Source organism: Podarcis melisellensis (assembly GCF_964234715.1).
Source record: "Podarcis melisellensis genome assembly, chromosome: 4".
NCBI classification, from domain to species: domain Eukaryota; kingdom Metazoa; phylum Chordata; class Lepidosauria; order Squamata; family Lacertidae; genus Podarcis; species Podarcis melisellensis.
The window spans coordinates 90602820-90622081 of NC_138531.1; the positions used below are offsets into that span (position 1 = coordinate 90602820).

General features: G+C 44.9%; 1 protein-coding gene across 4 annotated transcripts in view; it reads left to right on the top strand.

Annotated features, from left to right (window-relative positions):
• The window catches only part of GRM5 (glutamate metabotropic receptor 5), a 252464-nt gene that overhangs the window by 202431 nt on the left and 30771 nt on the right, over positions 1–19262 (top strand). For all 4 annotated transcript variants that reach the window (XM_081909589.1, XM_081909590.1, XM_081909588.1 and 1 more), the window contains exons 5-8: positions 4442–4688; positions 7228–7396; positions 7698–7824; positions 12467–13406. In XM_081909589.1, the coding sequence (XP_081765715.1) occupies positions 4442–4688; positions 7228–7396; positions 7698–7824; positions 12467–13406 (1483 nt within the window). The remainder of the gene's footprint in view (positions 1–4441; positions 4689–7227; positions 7397–7697; positions 7825–12466; positions 13407–19262) is intronic.

The window sequence follows — 19262 nt, forward strand, 5'->3', positions numbered from 1 at the left end:
AAGTCTCATAAAGTTCAACAAAAACGCAGAAGACCCAGTGGATCAGTTCATTCTCTAGTCAGTTCATGCATAAGGTCCATACATGTATAAGTGTCCATTCCACCTGTCTGTACATAGAGTCCAATAATCCACCTGAAGGGTTGTTACAGTTCCATTGAAATCTACAGTTTGACACAATGAATAGTATACTTTATTTATTCAAAAGTACAGCCAGTTACATCTTGTGTGTTTATTCAGTATGTTTCACGTAACCATAGGTTTGTGTTGCTTAGCTAAGATTCTTGCATTGCAGGGGGTTAGATGAGATGAACCTCAAGGTCTTTTTCATCTCCACAACTTTATAATTCTATGCAGAAGGCGATAAGTTGAATCTTCGGCACCTTCAGACAGGGCTAGGAATGTCCCATGCCTAGAACCCTTGGATGGCCAGCCACTGCCAGACAGTGTAGACAACCCTGAGTTTGCTGGACCAATGGCCTGGCTCAGAGAACTCACCTTCCTATGCCTCTCTTCATATTGTGTCAAATATATAAAGTATTGCCTTACCATAGCAGCAATTGGAAGGTGGCTGTGTGGAACACTGCAGTACTCTTCATGGTTTATATATGAATGTCTTGATTTAAATTAACGTGCCTCCTACGTCTGTCTGTGCAAGCTGGCTTTCCATCGCAGAGCAACTGCAAAAGCCTATTTTGCCACTGACACCCTTTGCTAGTTTGAAAAAGCACTGCAGCAAAGGCACTCTTTGCAACCTTCCATAAAGCACATTAATGGCCTCTGTGTTGTTGTTGTTGTTGTTGTGTGTCTGTTTTAATGCTTCTTGGAGGATCGAGATGGCCTTCAGCAAAACACAAGCTGTTTCTGCTGCAGAGATTTTGCATCTTCCCCCAAACAAAAGAGTGGGCAAATGACATGGGGAGATTTATATTCCAGCATTGCAGCCTTTGCTCAGTAGGATGAAGGTCTCCCACTCTTCCAAGATCACCTGCATGATCACCTGCTTCCAAGATCACTTGCATGATGCCACCTTTATTCTTTCTTCCAACCCTGTAACCCCCACCTTTTGCATCAATCCTTTGGCACAACAGACCTGTGGCCTACTGCAATATTTCAGTTCCCATCAGCACTAACCAGCATGGTCAATGCTCAGGGACGATGGGATTTGTAGTCCAAAAAACCTGGCGGGTGCTTGGTTGGAAAAGCTTGTCTTCCTGTAATAAAGTTTAAGAACAAGCAACATATTCCTCCCTCAGTCATTTCTCTCCTCATCCTCTGTGGTCTTCCCTGTGTCAACTAATAGCTCCATCTATTCCCAATGTCCAAGCTGTGTGTGCCTTTTTTGTTTTGTGCCTAAAATGGACATGCACAAAAGGGAACAAGTCTTTCGAGATGGGGGTTCTTCCCCTCATTTTTATCCCGACAACAACCCAGTGGGGCTGAGAGATTGTGACTGGCCCAAGGTCACCTACTGAGCTTTATGACCAAATGGGGATTTGAAACCCGGTCTCCCAGCTCCTAGTCTGGCACTCTGACAACTGCATCATGCAATACACAATTTTGTCAAGCAGTATTAGCTAATGAAATGCATTTTGGAATGTTAATTTCTCCAATAGACACCTTTTTATGAACACTTTATCCTAGCATATATTTTTGCAGTGGCGGACTTGGGGGTTCCAAATTTCAGCAGCGCTCTGTGCAACACCAAATTTCTGCATATGCACCCCCCCCACACACACACACCTCTCTCACCTTCCATTTTACATCATTGTTGTGGATCCCTCTTGACTCGGTGCCCGATGAGGGCGATCCAGTTGCTCTCCCCTAAATCCATCTCTGATTTTTGTGCACATTACTTCATTGGCGAACCGCATTGCAAAATTCAGAGATGTGAAATATTCACAAGATGGCTGAGTTTCAGTCAGCATCTTGTCTCAGATCTGGGCCAAATCCCTCCCACAACCCTACCCCACATTAGAGCACATTGCAATAATCAAACTTTGAGGTTACCAATCCATGCATTTGAACACTGTGGTCAGGCTATCCCTGCCCAAGAATGGTTGTCGTACCAGCTGTAGCTCCTAAAAGGCACTCCTAGCCAATGAGATCCAAGCCCAAAAGAGCAGGGGAAAGAGAATGCACTTGGGGGTTGCCTGGCAACTGGCTCTAGAATGCTGAGCTGCATAAAGAGAACAGAAAGTATTTGAGGTTCTGAGAAAGGAGCATTTGACAAGGCTAATTTCTGGAGCACTGCAAAAAAATAATAATATGCTGAGTAATAGCAGGGCAAGTTGCAAAGCAAGACACATGGGGGAATGGTGAGGTCTTGGAAGATAAATGAAGGGATGTCCTATATGTTATTAGTGCCACAGAGCAATAAATACACCCTGAATGTAATAGGAGAAGATATAAGAAGTCACTGGAAGGCAAATGCAGAAATACATATGTATGTGGAGAAGCATGGATGGTAAGCAAAGTAGAACAACCCTCCAAACTTTGTATCATTCTAGAGACAAATGGGAGTGCCTCATCTTAAATTATATTATGAAGCCTTTCAACTAAAAAAAAAATGAGGCATATTATTAATGATACACTGAAGAACCTGTGGGTTCAAATGAAATTATTCTGCACCACCCCTTCAATTAATGCTCTGCCCTTTGTAAAATCCTTCCTGAGCATGGATTGGAAAAAATACATGCTACATAACTGGCACTTTCTGAAACAACAATCAAACCAAAACACAGCCAGTCACCCATTGAAATCCATATTTCTGCAAGGTTTCCAGAATGCCTTCTAGCCCTGTTTTCCTGGATGAGTTCTAGCTGGCACAACTCAAGAATGTGGACAAAATGCTCGGATTGGTGCAGGTGACCACATGTGCTCTTGGCGCTTGCCCTTCATAGCTGATAAAAATTGGTAAAGTTGGGACAGCTGGTTGGGCCAGGGAGCCTTCTCATGAGAGGGAGGAGTCCTGGCTTACTTAAAGGGCTACACCTTGAGAAGGCTTCCCTGGATCCAGGGTCACTGGGGACGCGGGTGGCACTGTGGGTTAAACCGCAGAGCCTAGGACTTGCTAATCAGAAGGTTGGCGGTTCGAATCCCCACGCTACGGGGTGAGCTCCTGTTGCTCAGTCCCTGCTCCTGCCAACCTAGCAGTTTGAAAGTGTGTCAAAGTGCAAGTAGATAAATAGGTATCGCTCCAGCGGGAAGGTAAACGGCGTTTCCGTGCGCTGCTCTGGTTTGCCAGAAGTGGCTTAGTCAAGCTGGCCACATGACTCGGAAGCTGTATGCCGGCTCCCTCGGCCAATAAAGCGAGATGAGCGCCACAACCCCAGAGTCAGTCACGACTGGACCTAATGGTCAGGGGTCCCTTTACCTTTATTGAGGGGTCACTAATGTCCACATCCTGGGTAAGGTTCTTGAGCACGTGGTTGATAACCAAATCCTGACTCTCCTGGATGAGACTGATTTTCTAGATCCATTTCAGTCAGAGTTTAGACCTGGTTTTGGCATGGAAACTACCGTGTATGATGAGCTGGCTGCCCTGTATGAGGGAGAGTGTGACCCTGTTGATTCTCCTTGGTCTCCAGGTGGCTTTTGATACCATTGAATGATGCTTCCATTTGCTCTGCTAAGTTTTAGGTTCTGGAGACTCCAGCAAGCTGAACATTGAAGAAAGGAACTTGCCCAAAAATTGTCACATTCCCTCCCCCCAAAAAGCAAAGAAAGGGAGAAAATAGGGACATGTGGGAATATTTCACAAACTGATGCGGAGTTATATAAAGTGATGCTTTTTCAGGATGACTGTGGGGCATGAATAGCTTCTTGGAAGAAGCACAAACCCAACACTTTCCTTTCCAGCTGAACACTATTTATTAACTTCCAGCGGAAGGTGTGGGTGAGTTCCCTTTAGAATGACTTATAATGGCCATTGTCCTAGAAGGTCCTTATGTGCTTAGCTGCTCCCACAGATTTCAACAAAAACTATTTGTGCTCAACACCTTTCAAGCCATGGCACGGAGAGACTTCAGAAACACGTGCTTTGACATTGGCCTGCTCCTTCGGCAATCTCACAATATTTCGTCGTCATGGTAATATTTTTGGTTGCAGGGAAATCGCTTGGTCCTTCACAGCTAATATGCCAGGGAACATTTTCTTCCAACTGTTCTTTTTAACTAACGTCTTTTGTTGAGATGCCAGCAACTTGGTTTGCAGTCACTTATCGATGAAGACCGTGGGATGACTTCCGTGAAAATAACAGTGCTTTGTCGTTGACCTTATTGAAGAGTTAATGTTTGCATCTGGTGTCAGAACTGGGTCCCCCCCCCCAAAAAAAAATCCAGTGCCCTAAAAGGGGGTAGGGGCTCCTGTAGATATAAAACTAAAACTTAATTTTATTACCTTGAGCATGCTAACCATTGCAATATGCTGTGCTTCTCAACAGGCAATCTGACCTTAGAAACACAACATGTCCAAGATTCCAAGATGGGCTTTGTGATTAACGCAATATACTCCATGGCTTACGGCCTGCATAACATGCAGACGGCACTTTGCCCAGGCTACGCGGGTCTTTGTGATGCTATGAAGCCCATTGATGGACGGAAACTCCTCGATTCTCTTATGAAGGCCAACTTCACTGGAGTTTCTGGGGATATGATCACATTCGACGAGAATGGAGACTCACCGGGACGGTACTGTTAAATAGCTATCAATCTGGAACGCATGAAACGCCTTAATCGTTGCTCCGTGTCTTACTTGTAACTATTAGGATGTGTGCCTTGCTAAATTCCTATCCAGGCACCACTCAACTGTCTAGTGAGAAGCAGGGGTCCATAAGTTTGCTGCTCAACCTGCAATGTGGAAACATCTGTGAATGGGCATATTAAGCTGAACGTGATGGGTGTCTCTCATGCAGAAACAGCTTTCTGAGTGGGGCAGAGCTTTTGTGCTATCTTCCCGGCAGGTGGATCAGCCATGCTTACTGGGAGGGAGAGGATGAAGCAGTGGGGAGGTCAGCAAAGTGTAAATGCACCAGCAGGAGTGCCAGATTGGCTCCATTTCCACCACACCAACCTCCCCACTGCCTTACCCCTTCCCCTCTTCCTTCCAGTAAGCAGCACCTGCTGGGAAGCTAGCCTGGTGAATTGCTTCTGCCTCCATGTGAATGAGAGCACTGCAAGTATGTTTTTAAACACACCATGACTATACCATGGATCGACTGGCTGATTTATGCAGAAGTCTAAATGATACCTTACTCTCATACTATTTTGGATTCATTTGAATTAGCTGGTTGGCAGAGAACCTCCGTCAGCAAGTGTTTTTGATCACTTGAAGCAAGTGTCAAAAGACTTAAGCTTTTTTCCCTTGGCAGGCAGTCAACTAATTTCTCTCCTTCTCTCTGTCTGACTTTCTCTTCCCTCTGAATGCTCAGGAAACAAGGTCTCACCTCTATTATATATTATCCTCAGCAGGAAAATTATACTTTGGGTCACATAAGTTCTGTGTGCGGGAAAATATATATCAGTATTTCAGGGCTTCTGAGAATCACATCATTTTCAGTGTGGAAGTTTTCAAGTGAAACTTACACTGTCTAATACTCTACCTTTCAGTTGGTGATGCAAATAATAGGCAAAAACTCAGCCCCAATGACACCTCCCTAAACCGTCAATTATTTGGAAAAGTCGCACATTCAAATTACACTTTAATAAACCCTTTTAAAGGCCTGTGGTCTCTGAAGCTTATAAAAGGACTAGGAGGATCCATGCAGGCGAGAAAACACAGTGGCTCTTAGCCAAGTCTCTGCAGTGTGGAGTGTGGACCTCTTACTCATGGTCAGAGAGAAATGATGCTATGATGATCAGCATATGGGAAGATGAGTAGACTCAACAGGTGAAAGGGCAATACCATGTCCTTCTCCATGGTTGATGATGCTCTGCTTTTCCCTGAGCAGTGATCCAGAATGGCCAGGAACTTACACAGATAGGGCAAGGGGATTGTAAAGATCACATTGGTTTAGGGTAGGATATGGGATCTCAGTGGGGTTTTGCTCACAGGAACTCTGGATCCAGCCATTACCTCAGAGGAAGGGTGGTGGCTTGGTGGTAGAGCAGATGACAGTCCCAGGTTCAATTCCCAGCATCTCCAGGAAGAGCCAGGATAAACCCCTTTCTGAAGGCCTGGAGAGCTGCTGACTTCAGTGTAGGCATCGTTGAAGTAGATGGACCAGTGGTCTGGCTCAGTATAAGTCAGCCTCTTAAATTCCTGTGTAATGCCTAATAGCATTTCAGGGTTGCATGAATCACACAACAACCATAGAATGCCAGTGGATCTTTTTTTTGAAAAATAGGCATGAATCATTAATGCAGCATACCTTTATCACAATTTGTAACCCAATGTAATATTTCAAGTTTTTAAACAATGCACAGCATGCTTCTATTATGAAGCAGATACATTTTAGCCCTGTTTAGTATAGTCATATTTAACTTTGCGTTGTTTCTGTTGGGAATTTATATTTCCTTGTCTGGATTGCATATGCCATTATGTATTTTGGCTTTTTAATTGTTAATCTCAATATGCAGCATACCTGTGACACAATATCCTGCGGTTGTATCTGACCACAGCCAATTTAGAGTAGACTCATCAAAATTCTAAGTAGGACTTTGGATTTGGATTTGATATCCTGCTTTATCACTATCCGAAGGAGTCTCAAAGTGGCTAACAATCTCCTTTCCCTTCCTCCCCCACAACAAACACTCTGTGAGGTGAGTGGGGCTGAGAGACTTCAGAGAAGTGTGACTAGCCCAAGGTCACCCAGCAGCTGCATGTGGAGGAGCGGGGAAGCGAACCCAGTTCACCAGATTACAAGTCTGCTGCTCTTAAACACTACACCACACTGGCTCTCAATGGGTAGCATTGGGTACCCAATGGGTAGCATTGCACTACATTTTACTCTTGAGTAGGCTCATTGAAAGTAATGGACCTCGGGCGGCAAAATGTCTTGGGCTGGTCCTAACAGTGTCCAGTCTTAAGGATGCTCTTCTATATTTGCATACTGTTCTCTGGGACCAGGTTAATTTTGACTCCCAGCCTAAAACCCTGAAGAGCTGCTGCCAAACAGTGTGGGCAATACTTAGCTTAATGGTCTGAGTCTGTATAAGGCAATTTCCTTACATGGCTGTCCTCAGCGCTGTGTTAAACTCAACTGCATGGTTTGTCCTTTTTGTTCAAAAGGTATGAGATCATGAACTTTAAGAAAATGGGAAAGGACTACTTTGACTATATCAACGTTGGAAGTTGGGACAACGGCGAACTGAAAATGGACGACAACGAAATTTGGGCCCATAAAAATTCTGCCATCAGATCTGTCTGCAGCGAGCCATGTGAGAAAGGAGAGATCAAGGTAAATGAAGGTCCTTTTGAGTTCATGATGCACTCAGGGCTTCTGGCTCCCAACCGAAGCTGGGCCCCAGCTTTTGGCAAGCGTTGAAAGCTAATCTGAAAATGGGTGAGTAGTTTTAGCTCAAGGGAAGTGTTGGCTGATCATACGGAAATAGCATCCATAAATCGCTTCAGCCCATTTGGTAAAATATATGTACAGGAGAGAGGTGTATAAAATGTGAACAGGTTAATTTTAAAAAAAACAACTGCATAAAGCAAAATATTTTTGCAGACATTGAAATGTTGATGTGTGTTCTTCTTAGGTTATCCGCAAAGGTGAAGTCAGTTGTTGTTGGACTTGCACACGGTGTAAAGAGAACGAATTTGTCTTCGATGAATACACATGCACAGCTTGCGAGTTGGGTTCTTGGCCCAACCATGAGCTCACTGGTATGTAGATTATGATCTTATGAATGGGACCTGCAACTGGGGTGGGATTGCTCTTTAATTCACACTTCCCAAAACAATATGTGGACAGAAGCTCATCTACCCATTGTAAACCCTGAGTTATGCAACGCCCCTTTCTCCAGCCAAAAACTGTATACAAAAATGTGCATATTAGGGGAAGGTGTGTGTGGAAATGCACGTATTGCTGAAAATAGCCAAGAGGAAGGTGTTCTGCTAGGGGAAATTGGTAGCAAAAAATATGCTTATTGGGCAAAATTGCATGCAGATGTGTATATTAGGAGGAATAGGCATTATAATTCTGATGAATTTCTATAAGGTTTTTTTTAAAAAAGTTCATGCAAACTTGGGTGGAAATGTTGCAAATTGAATTTAAAAATGTGAAGCTAAAATTAAGAGATTCACCCATCCCTACCTGGAACAAAATGTTGTGGGGTGTTGTCCCATTCAAGGTTTCAGCCAGCCATTATGTCTTCCAGGAAACTATCTTCTGTTCCTGTCCCCCTCGGTGCCCTATGGAGGAAGGGGCTTCACACTGAGCTTTCTGTGGCCCCTTCAGCCAGCAGGATTGAACCCTCTGCTCATCAGTTGCCGAGTGGAGAGTTCAATCCTGCTGGGTGCTGCTTTGCAGTGCGTTCCCTGTGGGGAACATGCAGGTGAAGCAAACCTTTGAAGCCAGCAGGATTGGAACAGAGAATTTGGTCCTATGGGGACTGATGCTTCTGCCCTCTAAGCATCTGCTGCCTGAGGCAGCTGCCTCACTCTGTCAAATGGTAGGAGGGTGATGAGAGGGAGCTGAGACTGGGGAACAGAGCCTAGAAGAAGCAGATACTTCCTTCTCCCAGGATATGGCTGCCTTGGCTGGGTAAACAGTCTTCCCACCTTCCATTTTACTTCCCGGGGAGAAGAACGCAGCAATGAAATCCAGGTAGGGCATCAGCCCAATGCTAGGGATGGAGGAACCAGAGTCAGAAGGGGAGGTCACCACTTGGTCTTGAAGGACCAGGCAGCACTCCCATCACTGGCAAGAGGTACATTGTTCCCAACAAAAGTGAGCATCTGTGGACCCAGCAATCTTGCAAGGCACAGGAGTCTTACAAGTAAGCGTTCCTTGCCTTGTCTTTCGAGACTTGGCAGGTGGGTGTGCCTACCCATTGGGACAACTCTGATCTTTGCCCTGATCTTGAACTCCTTACACTTCGACCACTGTTCCCCAACCCATGTAGCCTCAGCTTTCCTGCCCTCTAACCTGAGTGTAGCAGCCTCTGGGACTCATTACCTGCTACTGAGCCTGTTAGGTCTTCTCTGCTCTCAAGTAAGACCTCTTCCTTATTCTCAAGTAAGAACCTGTGTCATTGTGGTCTGGGCCAGAACTGCGACAATCACTGCTACCTCCTGTGGGGGCTGAATCCCATATTCTTTGTCACTCATGGAGCAACCAAAACAAAGAGTTACTTTCAGAAGCTTTGGAGGCAAGGATGGAGAAAAGATGCAATTAATTCTTTACCGGCCTTTGATTTATCTGCAGGCTATATCGGCATTTCTCATTCTTAATGTCCTCTAAATGTGTTGGAAATTTGATTTTTGAGGTGAGAACAAGGAAGCTCGGTATTTTGGAGTCTGTGAAATGCCTGAAAGGCTTCTATTTAATTGCAATAGACTTCAAAAATGTGCTTTTTCCTATAGTTGGAAGAAAAGTATCTAACTAATCTGATGGAGTAAATTAAGGACACCCCTGCTTCCTGCCCCCCCACCTTCTCCTTTTCCTGGATCACAGTTCAGCCCTTTAGCACTTCAAGTGTAAGCTAGCAAGAAGTTCCCTGAAAAGCAGCCAAAGGAAGACTTACCCTAAGCATACTAATGAGGTGCTGGAGAACAATCCCTGATGTGGAAGCTAAGTTGCCAGCTCGATTCTTACTGTGCTGCCACCAGATTTCACCTAGAGCAAAAACAAAGGTGAATTCGGAGGGTCCTTCTCAAGACACGACTTTGGAGGAAGCCACTGAGATTGTTGAGCATTTCTCAGAGGGCTTTCACAAATCCCTCCAGACCGATCTAGACAAGTTGAGTATCCTCAAAACGGGCCCCCTAACAGAGAACCATGTGTGGTGGTTAGACTGTCAAACTAGGACCTGAGAGGCCAGGATTGAAATCCTTGCTCAGCCATGAAGCTCACTGGGTTAACTCCAGCCAGTCGCTGTCTCTCTGCTTAAGGTACCTCACAAGGATAAAATGGGCAGGAGGAGAATCATGCATGGTACTTTGAGTTCCTTGGAAGAAAATAACCAATGTACCATTCACGCAATCTGCAATTAGCCATCACAAAAGTTATTACTCAGTATTCTATATGGCATGACTGGATTCTCTTCATAAATGGGAGTACACACTCCCATTTATTCTGCATCCAGTGCACTCCTACCTCTGGTTTGGAAAGCAGCGTACACAAAATAGCCACAACCCATATCTACCATGTATCTGTCATCTCGTTTCTTACTCAATGTTGTGTTTCGATTCATTGTTCCCCCAAAGCAGCTTCAGTCTGTGAATAAATAGTGTGAATATGAAGTAAAGAACCAGGCTGGTGCAACATTTAGAGGAAGTTACGGGTAGGTAGCAGTGTTGGTCTGCCGTATTCAAAACAAAATAAAATAAAAATTCTTCCAGTAGCACCTTAGAGACCAACTAAGTTTGTTATTGGTAAGAGCTTTCGTGTGCATGCATACGAAATCTGAAGAAGTGTGCATGCACACGAAAGCTCATACCAATAGCAAACTTAGTTGGTCTCTAAGGTTTCTACTGGAAGGGGAATAAATAGATTTTGTTTAGAGGAAGGAAAGGGTAGGAAAATCCTGATTTCAAACTCCATGAAGTGCATTGGTTGTATCTCAACTTTAACCTACCTTACAGAGCTGTTAGTGGGATAGCATGTGGGGGAACCATTTATGATGTTCTGGGTCACAGGAAGGAAGGAAGGAAGGAAGGAAGGAAGGAAGGAAGGAAGGAAGGAAGGAAGGAAGGAAGGAAGGAATCTATCTTGGTCAAGATTCAATGTGTTGGTTTGATTTAAGCTGCAATCCTAACCTGGAAGTAGGCTCCGTTGAATTCCATAGGATTTACTTTCCATAAAACTACAGAGTGGGAGAGGATGAAAGGCAGCTGTTAATGGAGAATATAATTCTACCCCTTGTGACAACGTTGACTGGGAGCGTGTGTGTCGCTTTTAATAATTGAAAGGATGGCTGGTGTTCAGTTATAAAGTGCACTGGAAATGCAATCGAGAGGACTGTGAGAGCACAGGTGAGGTTTTCTCAAGGAGCTGAATACTTGACTGAGCATCAAGTAGTTTAAGATATGAGAAAACCCAATGCCAGCTGGCTTGTAAGAACTCAACAGGGGGCCCCAAAGAACAGCAACGACAAGCTTAGAAGAGCAATCAAATATCAGCTTTATGAGTAACAATCAAGGAGCTGCTGGGAAGGTCAACCCCCGAGGAGGATTATATCAAACTAGGAAATCTGCATGAAGTAAGGAAAGCGGGAAGTGGTTTTCTGAGAAATTTCTTTTTGTGGACATTGAATTTCCAGTTGGATTTGCACAGGCCAGTTCCTTTGGAATTCCCTCTCATCAAATATGAGTCAGGCCCCATCTCTGTTGCCTTTTGGCATCTGCTGAAGACCTCCCTCTTCTGAAACAATTTCCCAGTTTGCGCCTGCATCTTAGATGTTTTTAATCCTTTGTGCATTTGCCTCACTGACTCCTTTGGGAAGAGAGGTGGGATATACATTTAAATAATAACAATACAAATGATAATCCTTTGGCATGCCCACTGCAAGAGTTTACGTGTATGTCAAGGAGCCTGAGAGGATGCAAACATATGTCGATGCTTGAAAAACAAGCCTTTGGTTTGAAAAAGTACCTCAGCAAAGCCCCACTTTGCAATATTCCATAAAGCATGTTAATGGTGTGTGGGTGTGTGGGTGTAGGTGGGTGTCTGTGTTAACACATTTTGGAAGAACAAGATGGCAAAACACGAGCTGTGTCTACTGCAGAGGTTTTGCATCTCCCCCAAACGAAACAGTAGGCAAATGGCATAGAGGAATTTATATACCAGCTCCGCAACAAGTTAAGAACACCTGTGTGATGCCTTTGGTTCTTTTTTAAAAAAATAAAATAAATCCACATAATGCATCTTTAAAAAAACACATTCTTACTTTTCTGTGAATTCCCATATCACTTGATAAGACGTTATATCTCCGCTCTCTGAACTGCCCATTTGTTTCTAACATTATGCAAAGTATAAAATATAAACCTGAAAATAACTTATTCTTGTTCTTCTGTTGCTCGAGATAAAAATCCATTTCGTCTTGAAAAAGAATCAAAGCATTTACTTAAGTAATCCGAAAAGGGGTTCTGGTCTTCTACAAACACCTCATTTGTTAGAGTCTCTTAGTCTAGCAGTTAGTTTTGCCATTTTGGCATAGTCCATTAGTTTGTTAATCCATTCTACTTCTCTGGGCATTGCTGTTTCCTTCTGCACATACAAAATCCTCGCTGCCGTTGTTGCCTTCGGTTCTTTACTCCAAGGCTTCTTCCTCACTGACTTACTTTTCCTTCCTCTCCGTGCCAGGTTGTGATTTAATCCCAGTCCAGTATCTCCGTTGGGGCGACCCGGAACCAATTGCTGCCGTTGTTTTCGCCTGCTTGGGTCTCCTGGCTACCATGTTTGTCACCGCGGTCTTCATCATGTACCGCGACACTCCGGTGGTCAAGTCGTCCAGCCGAGAACTCTGTTACATCATCTTAGCCGGCATATTTCTGGGTTACCTGTGCACTTTCTGCCTCATCGCCAAGCCTCAGCAGATCTACTGCTACCTTCAGAGAATCGGCATTGGCCTCTCCCCGGCTATGAGCTACTCTGCGCTGGTGACAAAAACCAACCGCATCGCGAGGATCCTTGCCGGCAGCAAGAAGAAGATCTGCACCAAGAAACCTCGCTTCATGAGCGCCTGTGCCCAGCTGGTCATCGCTTTTATCTTGATATGCGTCCAACTGGGCATCATCGTTGCTCTTTTCATCATGGAGCCGCCCAATATAAAGCACGATTACCCAAGCATCCGAGAAGTGTACCTGATCTGCAACACCACCAACCTGGGGGTCGTGACTCCCCTTGGATACAATGGCTTGCTCATCTTGAGCTGCACCTTCTATGCGTTCAAGACCAGAAATGTCCCCGCCAACTTCAATGAGGCCAAGTACATTGCCTTCACCATGTACACCACTTGCATCATCTGGCTGGCTTTCGTGCCGATCTATTTTGGGAGCAACTATAAGATCATCACCATGTGTTTCTCCGTCAGCCTGAGTGCCACGGTGGCTCTCGGCTGCATGTTCGTGCCAAAGGTCTACATCATCCTCGCCAAGCCCGAGAGGAATGTGCGCAGCGCATTCACCACCTCGACCGTGGTCCGCATGCACGTGGGGGACGGGAAGTCGTCTTCCGCCACCAGCCGCTCAAGCAGCTTGGTCAACCTTTGGAAAAGGCGGGGGTCGTCTGGAGAGACTCTAAGGTAACGCTTGCTAATATAGAGGGCTTTGGAGTGCAGGTTTTCCAGGGGCTGCAGGAGAAGGGATAAGAGGGGCCATCCTGAATTTGATCACCCCAGCCTTGCCCTGCATACCAACAAGGGTGAAATTATTCTGGGTGGTCTAGCTGGATTCTACCTTTAAGAATCAGAATCCACCTTTCAGCCCAACCTGCAACATGGGAGCTGAGTTGAATAACTTAACTTTCAAATTAATTTTATGTTTACCTTATCTTTCTAGATCTGTCCTTCTTTCCTCTGTCTCCTACTTTTCTCTTATCTCTGTCTCCTTCTATCAGCCTTTTCTGCTTATATCAATAGCACTGATACAACCCATGCTAGGTCAGATCGTGATCCGTTTATGACTCTGGAACCACCAGTTGAAGGCAAATAATTTAGTCTTGTGCTGTGTTGAAACCTGTCCTCCGATTTCTTGAAATTATCCTTCCCCTGCGAAAGAGACTTCAATTTCCCCCCATTCATTCTCATGGCACTTTAGAATTTCAGTGAGTTCAGAGCTTACTTTATTGTTGTGAGGTGTCTGAGGGTGGTGTGTGGAGTTTTTTCCTCTCTCTCCATAAATATTTCTCCAGCATTCTGCAGCCTCCCCAGTTGCCCACACTTCCTGATCTAATTGCTTCATCATGTCTTCCTATGAGCTTTAACTGTAGCATGGGCACCTGGGAAGGGTGCAGGGCGCAAGCCACTGGTGAGATGATTTACAGAATGAATGGTAGGGGACACACACAACATTCCTCAACCACCTCAAAAGTATGATAAAAGCATGAACCCTGTCTCCCCATCCATGAGAGCTTCACTTATCACTTTCTCTTCCCATCATTTTTGAATGCAATTTCTTTTCTCATTAATTGATGGGGAACAGTTGCAAAAAAAAAAAGATGAGAAATTTTCAGCACAGCACTAGTTGGACAGAACAGCTAATATAGCACTGAATGTATGCAAAGGACCACTTCTGAAAGAATAACTTAACATAGCAGTCCTGTAATCTCTTGTTAAGATGGCAGCCTGGCCTTCTGCACATGCTCTTCTGGAAGCCCATTCTTTCTGGGGTGTTGACTTATCCGATTATTGTTGGTATGTGCATATTGAAACTCAATGGATGAGGCTAGTCCCTGGTGTCTTTGCCACCATATTTTTGCAGGGGGATAACAGAAGAGACCCATGTCATTTGCATCTATCTCCCAAACACCTGCATCTTTCACACCCTTCATGAGCTACATAAGTTTGTGTTATGGGATGTGGGCGCATGCAACTCAGGCCTATGCATCATACTTAAAATAGTATGGACTTTAATTGAGAGAGAACCTGTTGCCCTCCAGGTGTCACTGAACTCCATCTCCCACCTGCCCCAGCCAGCATGGCCAATGGTGAGGATTGATGGGAGTTGGAGTCCAACAACACTTGGATGACCACAGACACCCAGATCCTGCTTTAATTCATATGCTAGACCCTGAATAAAGGAAACTGGGATGAAGGTAGCTCACAATATGCAGCCGGGGTCACCAATGTGCAGGTTGTTATTATTGGGTAATTGGAAAAAAGATAAACTTGATGTCAAGTGGCAGAGTAGCTTACAGAAAGAAAGAAAAAAGCCTAATAACTCTTCTGGGTAACTGAATAAATTCTTTTAATAGATATTTAAATGAAGAACATATTTACATTCTCATGTTCATACAAACATGGGTCCAATCTCAGTTCCCACTTCGCTCTTTAGCTCAGCAAAGTGTTCTTCCTTTATAAAGAAATCTCCTAGACAGAAGTCTCCCTGTTTACGTTATAGGGATCACCCTCTGTCTGACCTATTACAGGCAGAGACACACTGTCTTTTACTGTGTCCTATATTCTCCTCACAGACACACACCACAGAGATACAGTAACAGCCACCAGTAACAGAAAGAGTGACTGCCATGAACTGTCAAAGTATACCTCCAATGCGACTATTAGCCAATCACATGAGAGGTGTACCTTGACAAACCCACCCCCTTGTTTTAAATACACATAGCAACTCAAATCAATAGTCCCATTTCAGGAAAATTAAACATCTAATATCCTTAAAACATGTACCAGTGTGCCTGCCAGTACCTTCTCTGCTACCCACAAAAAGTCTCAGTAAAAATCCTTTTAAACCCCTGCAATGCACTGGAAACAGTTGGCTCTTCTTGTTGAGTTCCTCGTTGCACAGGCTTAAATAATCCTGCACTGAACATGCCCTCTTAGGCATGCCCAACTTCCATTGCATGCCAGGGCTGGTTGCCCACCCTCCCATTCTGAACAGAGGAGAAGTACAAAGAGCTTCTCTCTGTGAGTATGTGTGGCGGTGGCTGGTACAGGTGTTTTTCTTCCGTCTTCACACCATTTGGTAGCCCTTGGCTCTTTTCTCCTGCTTTTTTATCTGTAGTCGGCAATTTGTGTTATGCCACGTAGCCTCAGCAGCCATTTTGTGTTGTGCCACATTCCCGCGGCAGCCATTTTGTTACTGACTTCCTCTGCACAAAATTCCAAATGTGCCCAGTGGCCGGTAAAAGGTTGGCAACCATTGATTACACAAGGTAAACCAAACGATAACAGAAATATAGAAAAGTAATCGGTATGACTTGTTTATATTTATCCATACTGCCAAAATTGCTGCTAAGTGTGGCTTACAACTTTAACATCAGTACATGATTAAAATGCACAATAACAGTTCCCTCGGGGCACTAAAGAAACCTTAATTAAAACATACAATGAAACAAGCGATTAAAGAACATGACAAAATTAAAGCAGTTGGCTGCCCCCCACCAAAAAACAACAACCCCCCAGTTAAAACAATACACTCAGAATTTCAATTCAAAGGAATGCTGGACTAAACAAGCGTGTCATCAGAAGCCAGGAAAATATTGATGTGGCCTCTTGCATTTCAGCCAGGAAGGGCATTCCACAACACTGGTGCCATGAGTGAAAAAGCCAGCCTCTGTGTTACCACAACAGACTCCCCACAAGTGTCCCTATTTTACAGGGACAGTCCTGGATCTACAGAAGCCATTTTGGTTTCTGATTTGATCCTGGTATTTTCCTTAGTAAAGGTAAAGGTAAAGGTACCCCTGCCCGTACGGGCCAGTCTTGACAGACTCTGGGGTTGTGCGCCCATCTCACTTAAGAGGCCAGGGGCCAGCGCTGTCCGGAGACACTTCCGGGTCACATGGCCAGTGTGACATCGCTGCTCTGGCGAGCCAGAGCTGCACATGGAAACGCTGTTTACCTTCCCGCTGGTAAGCGGTCCCTATTTATCTACTTGCACCCGGAGGTGCTTTCGAACTGCTAGGTTGGCAGGCGCTGGGACCGAGCAGCGGGAGCGCACCCCGCAGCAGGGATTCGAACCGCCGACCTTTCGATCGGCAAGTCCTAGGTGCTGAGGCTTTAACCCACAGCGCCACCTGTGTCCCGGTATTTTCCTTAGGATGTCCCTATTTTCGTCAGAGAAATGTTGATGGGTATGTTGGAAGCCGCCTAGAGTGACTGGGCAACCCAGTCAGATGGGAGGGGTATTATTATTATTATTATTATTATTATTATTATTATTATTATTATTACTATTACTATTATTGAATAGAAGACCCCTATTTTCACTGGAGAAATGTTGGAGAGTATGTCACAAGCTGATAAGCATGAGGCCCAGCAAAGCTATTGGGTTCCATTAGGAGATTGTAGTGACCTTCCCAAGCAGAGGAGGGAGAGAAGTTTTAAGATAAGAGGAACATGTTTGGAGAGGATTTCAAGATCAGTATCAACAATGCATTTGAAACGTGACATGATTAGACTAAGCAGAACCTGAACACCCAGCAGCTCCAGATGTGCAGCTAAACGTACAGTAAGACAGCCACCCTTCCAGTCCAAAGTACTGACATGCCTGTTTGCAAAGGAAAAGGAAATACGGGGCAGGCTCCATCACTGGCCCATCCAGACCTGTTGAGTCAGCTGCGCATATGCCAGAAGGAGACAAACAAGAGCCTGTAAAAACACAAGGAGTGCAAATTGCTTCCTCTTGTCTTTGAAGCTGTTAATCCAAAATCCCTTTCTCTCTTGCGATTGTCAAGCACGCTGTGGGCTTACTGTAGCTCCCTGCACTGTGAAAAGACAACATAATTGCTTCGTAACCAGAAATTAATCATTCACCATTCAGTAGATAGGATCATTAGTAGCTATTTTTGGAACTTCCATGAGTGTTTTCCAAGTGATTCAACTAGTATAAATTTTGCTCTTCGCATGCCATTCCTTCCTACTCTTTGACTCTCTTCCCCACCCCACCCCTCTCCTCGCCTGTCATTATTTATTCTGGTCGCTTCTTAACAGTCTACTGAACTTGAACTGTCCTCATGCTGACATCACTTCCTGTGGTCACACAGCTTCCATACTTGTTCCTTTCCTCCTGCTCTCGAGACCTGAAGCTTCTTCTTCTGCATCAGGGACAGGGAACCTGGTCCCACCCCGATGTTGTGGGGCGCTGACTCCCTTCATCTTTGACCATTGGCCCTGTTGGGCAGGGCTTATGGGAGCTGTGAGGCCACAAGTTCCCTATTCCAGCCTTAGACTGTGCTTTGCACCAGTGATGTGCTGAAAATCTCTCCTCCTCTTTTTCTCTACCATTTTCCATTAACCAACAATAAAGGGAACTGCATTTGAAAATTAGGGGAGGGAAAATTTCAGCGACATTTTCATGGGTGGGTTGAAATCTTTTTGGTATGGATTTGAGTGTTTGTTTTGGTTTTTTGCTAAGCTGACCTTAGCCTCAAGGTTGCTTTATGGTGCTTGTGAGTGTCCCTTTGGTTCATCCTAGGAATCATCTCTCCAGTATTTAGTTTGTTAGTTATTACCAGTGCTATTTTTCTAGAAAAGGTGGTGCCGGAACTCACCATGAACACCTCTGGATATGAAATTATTAATTTTGGGGGTCCGTTCTTACCCCGAAACATTTATATCCAGAGGCGCCTGTTCTGCGCAGGTGCTCATGGCGGTAGCCCGCTTCTGTGCAGGTGCGGCCAGCGGAAACCTTTCTGTCACTTCCAGGTTTGCCGCATGCGTATCCTGAAGCATGCACAAAGGGGGTGGTACGTAACCCGAGGTTCCACTGTCATGGCAATGGTGCCCACCTGAGAGGGGCCGGAACTGGTGATTACATTTGCACCCTAAGGAGCTCAAGGTGGCATAAACAGCTCTTCCCTTGCTCCATTTTATCTCACAACAGGTAGTTTATCCCATGTCAGGTAGTTCAGGCTGAGAACAACTGGCCTAAGTTCACCCAGTGAGCTTCATGACTGAGCAGGGATTTGAACCCTGGTTTCCCAGGTCCTAGTCCAGTGATCTAACCATGACACCACAGTCAGCACTCTTCCTGGGTGCCCATGATTTCTTAACTTTCCTGTAAGGATGGGAAGGCGGGATGGCTTGAAGTGAAGTCTTTTAAAGCCATTGGCATGGGAATTCTTTTCAAAAGGAAGGACTTTGCTTAGGTAGCACAAGAAGCCACTGTAAGTTAAGCCAGCGTAAAGTTACGCCATATCCAAAGCTCATTCAGCAGCAGGGTTGCTGCTGCTCTTCCTAACCCTGTCAGAGGGAAAACAAGCCTTTAAAATAATGTTCTACTCTGAGTTGCCAGGTCATATGACTGAGCTACACAGGCCTGGGATCCAGCTTAAATCTCCCCTTTCTGGTTCCACCCCTATCACAACCTAGAATGCCCCTTTCAACAGATTTCAGGTCAGTCGGCTGGGCCCTGGCAGAGCTCAGGTGAGCAAGTTATTCTAGTGTATCTTCAGCTGAGACAGGGGTGGGGACTTAACAGCA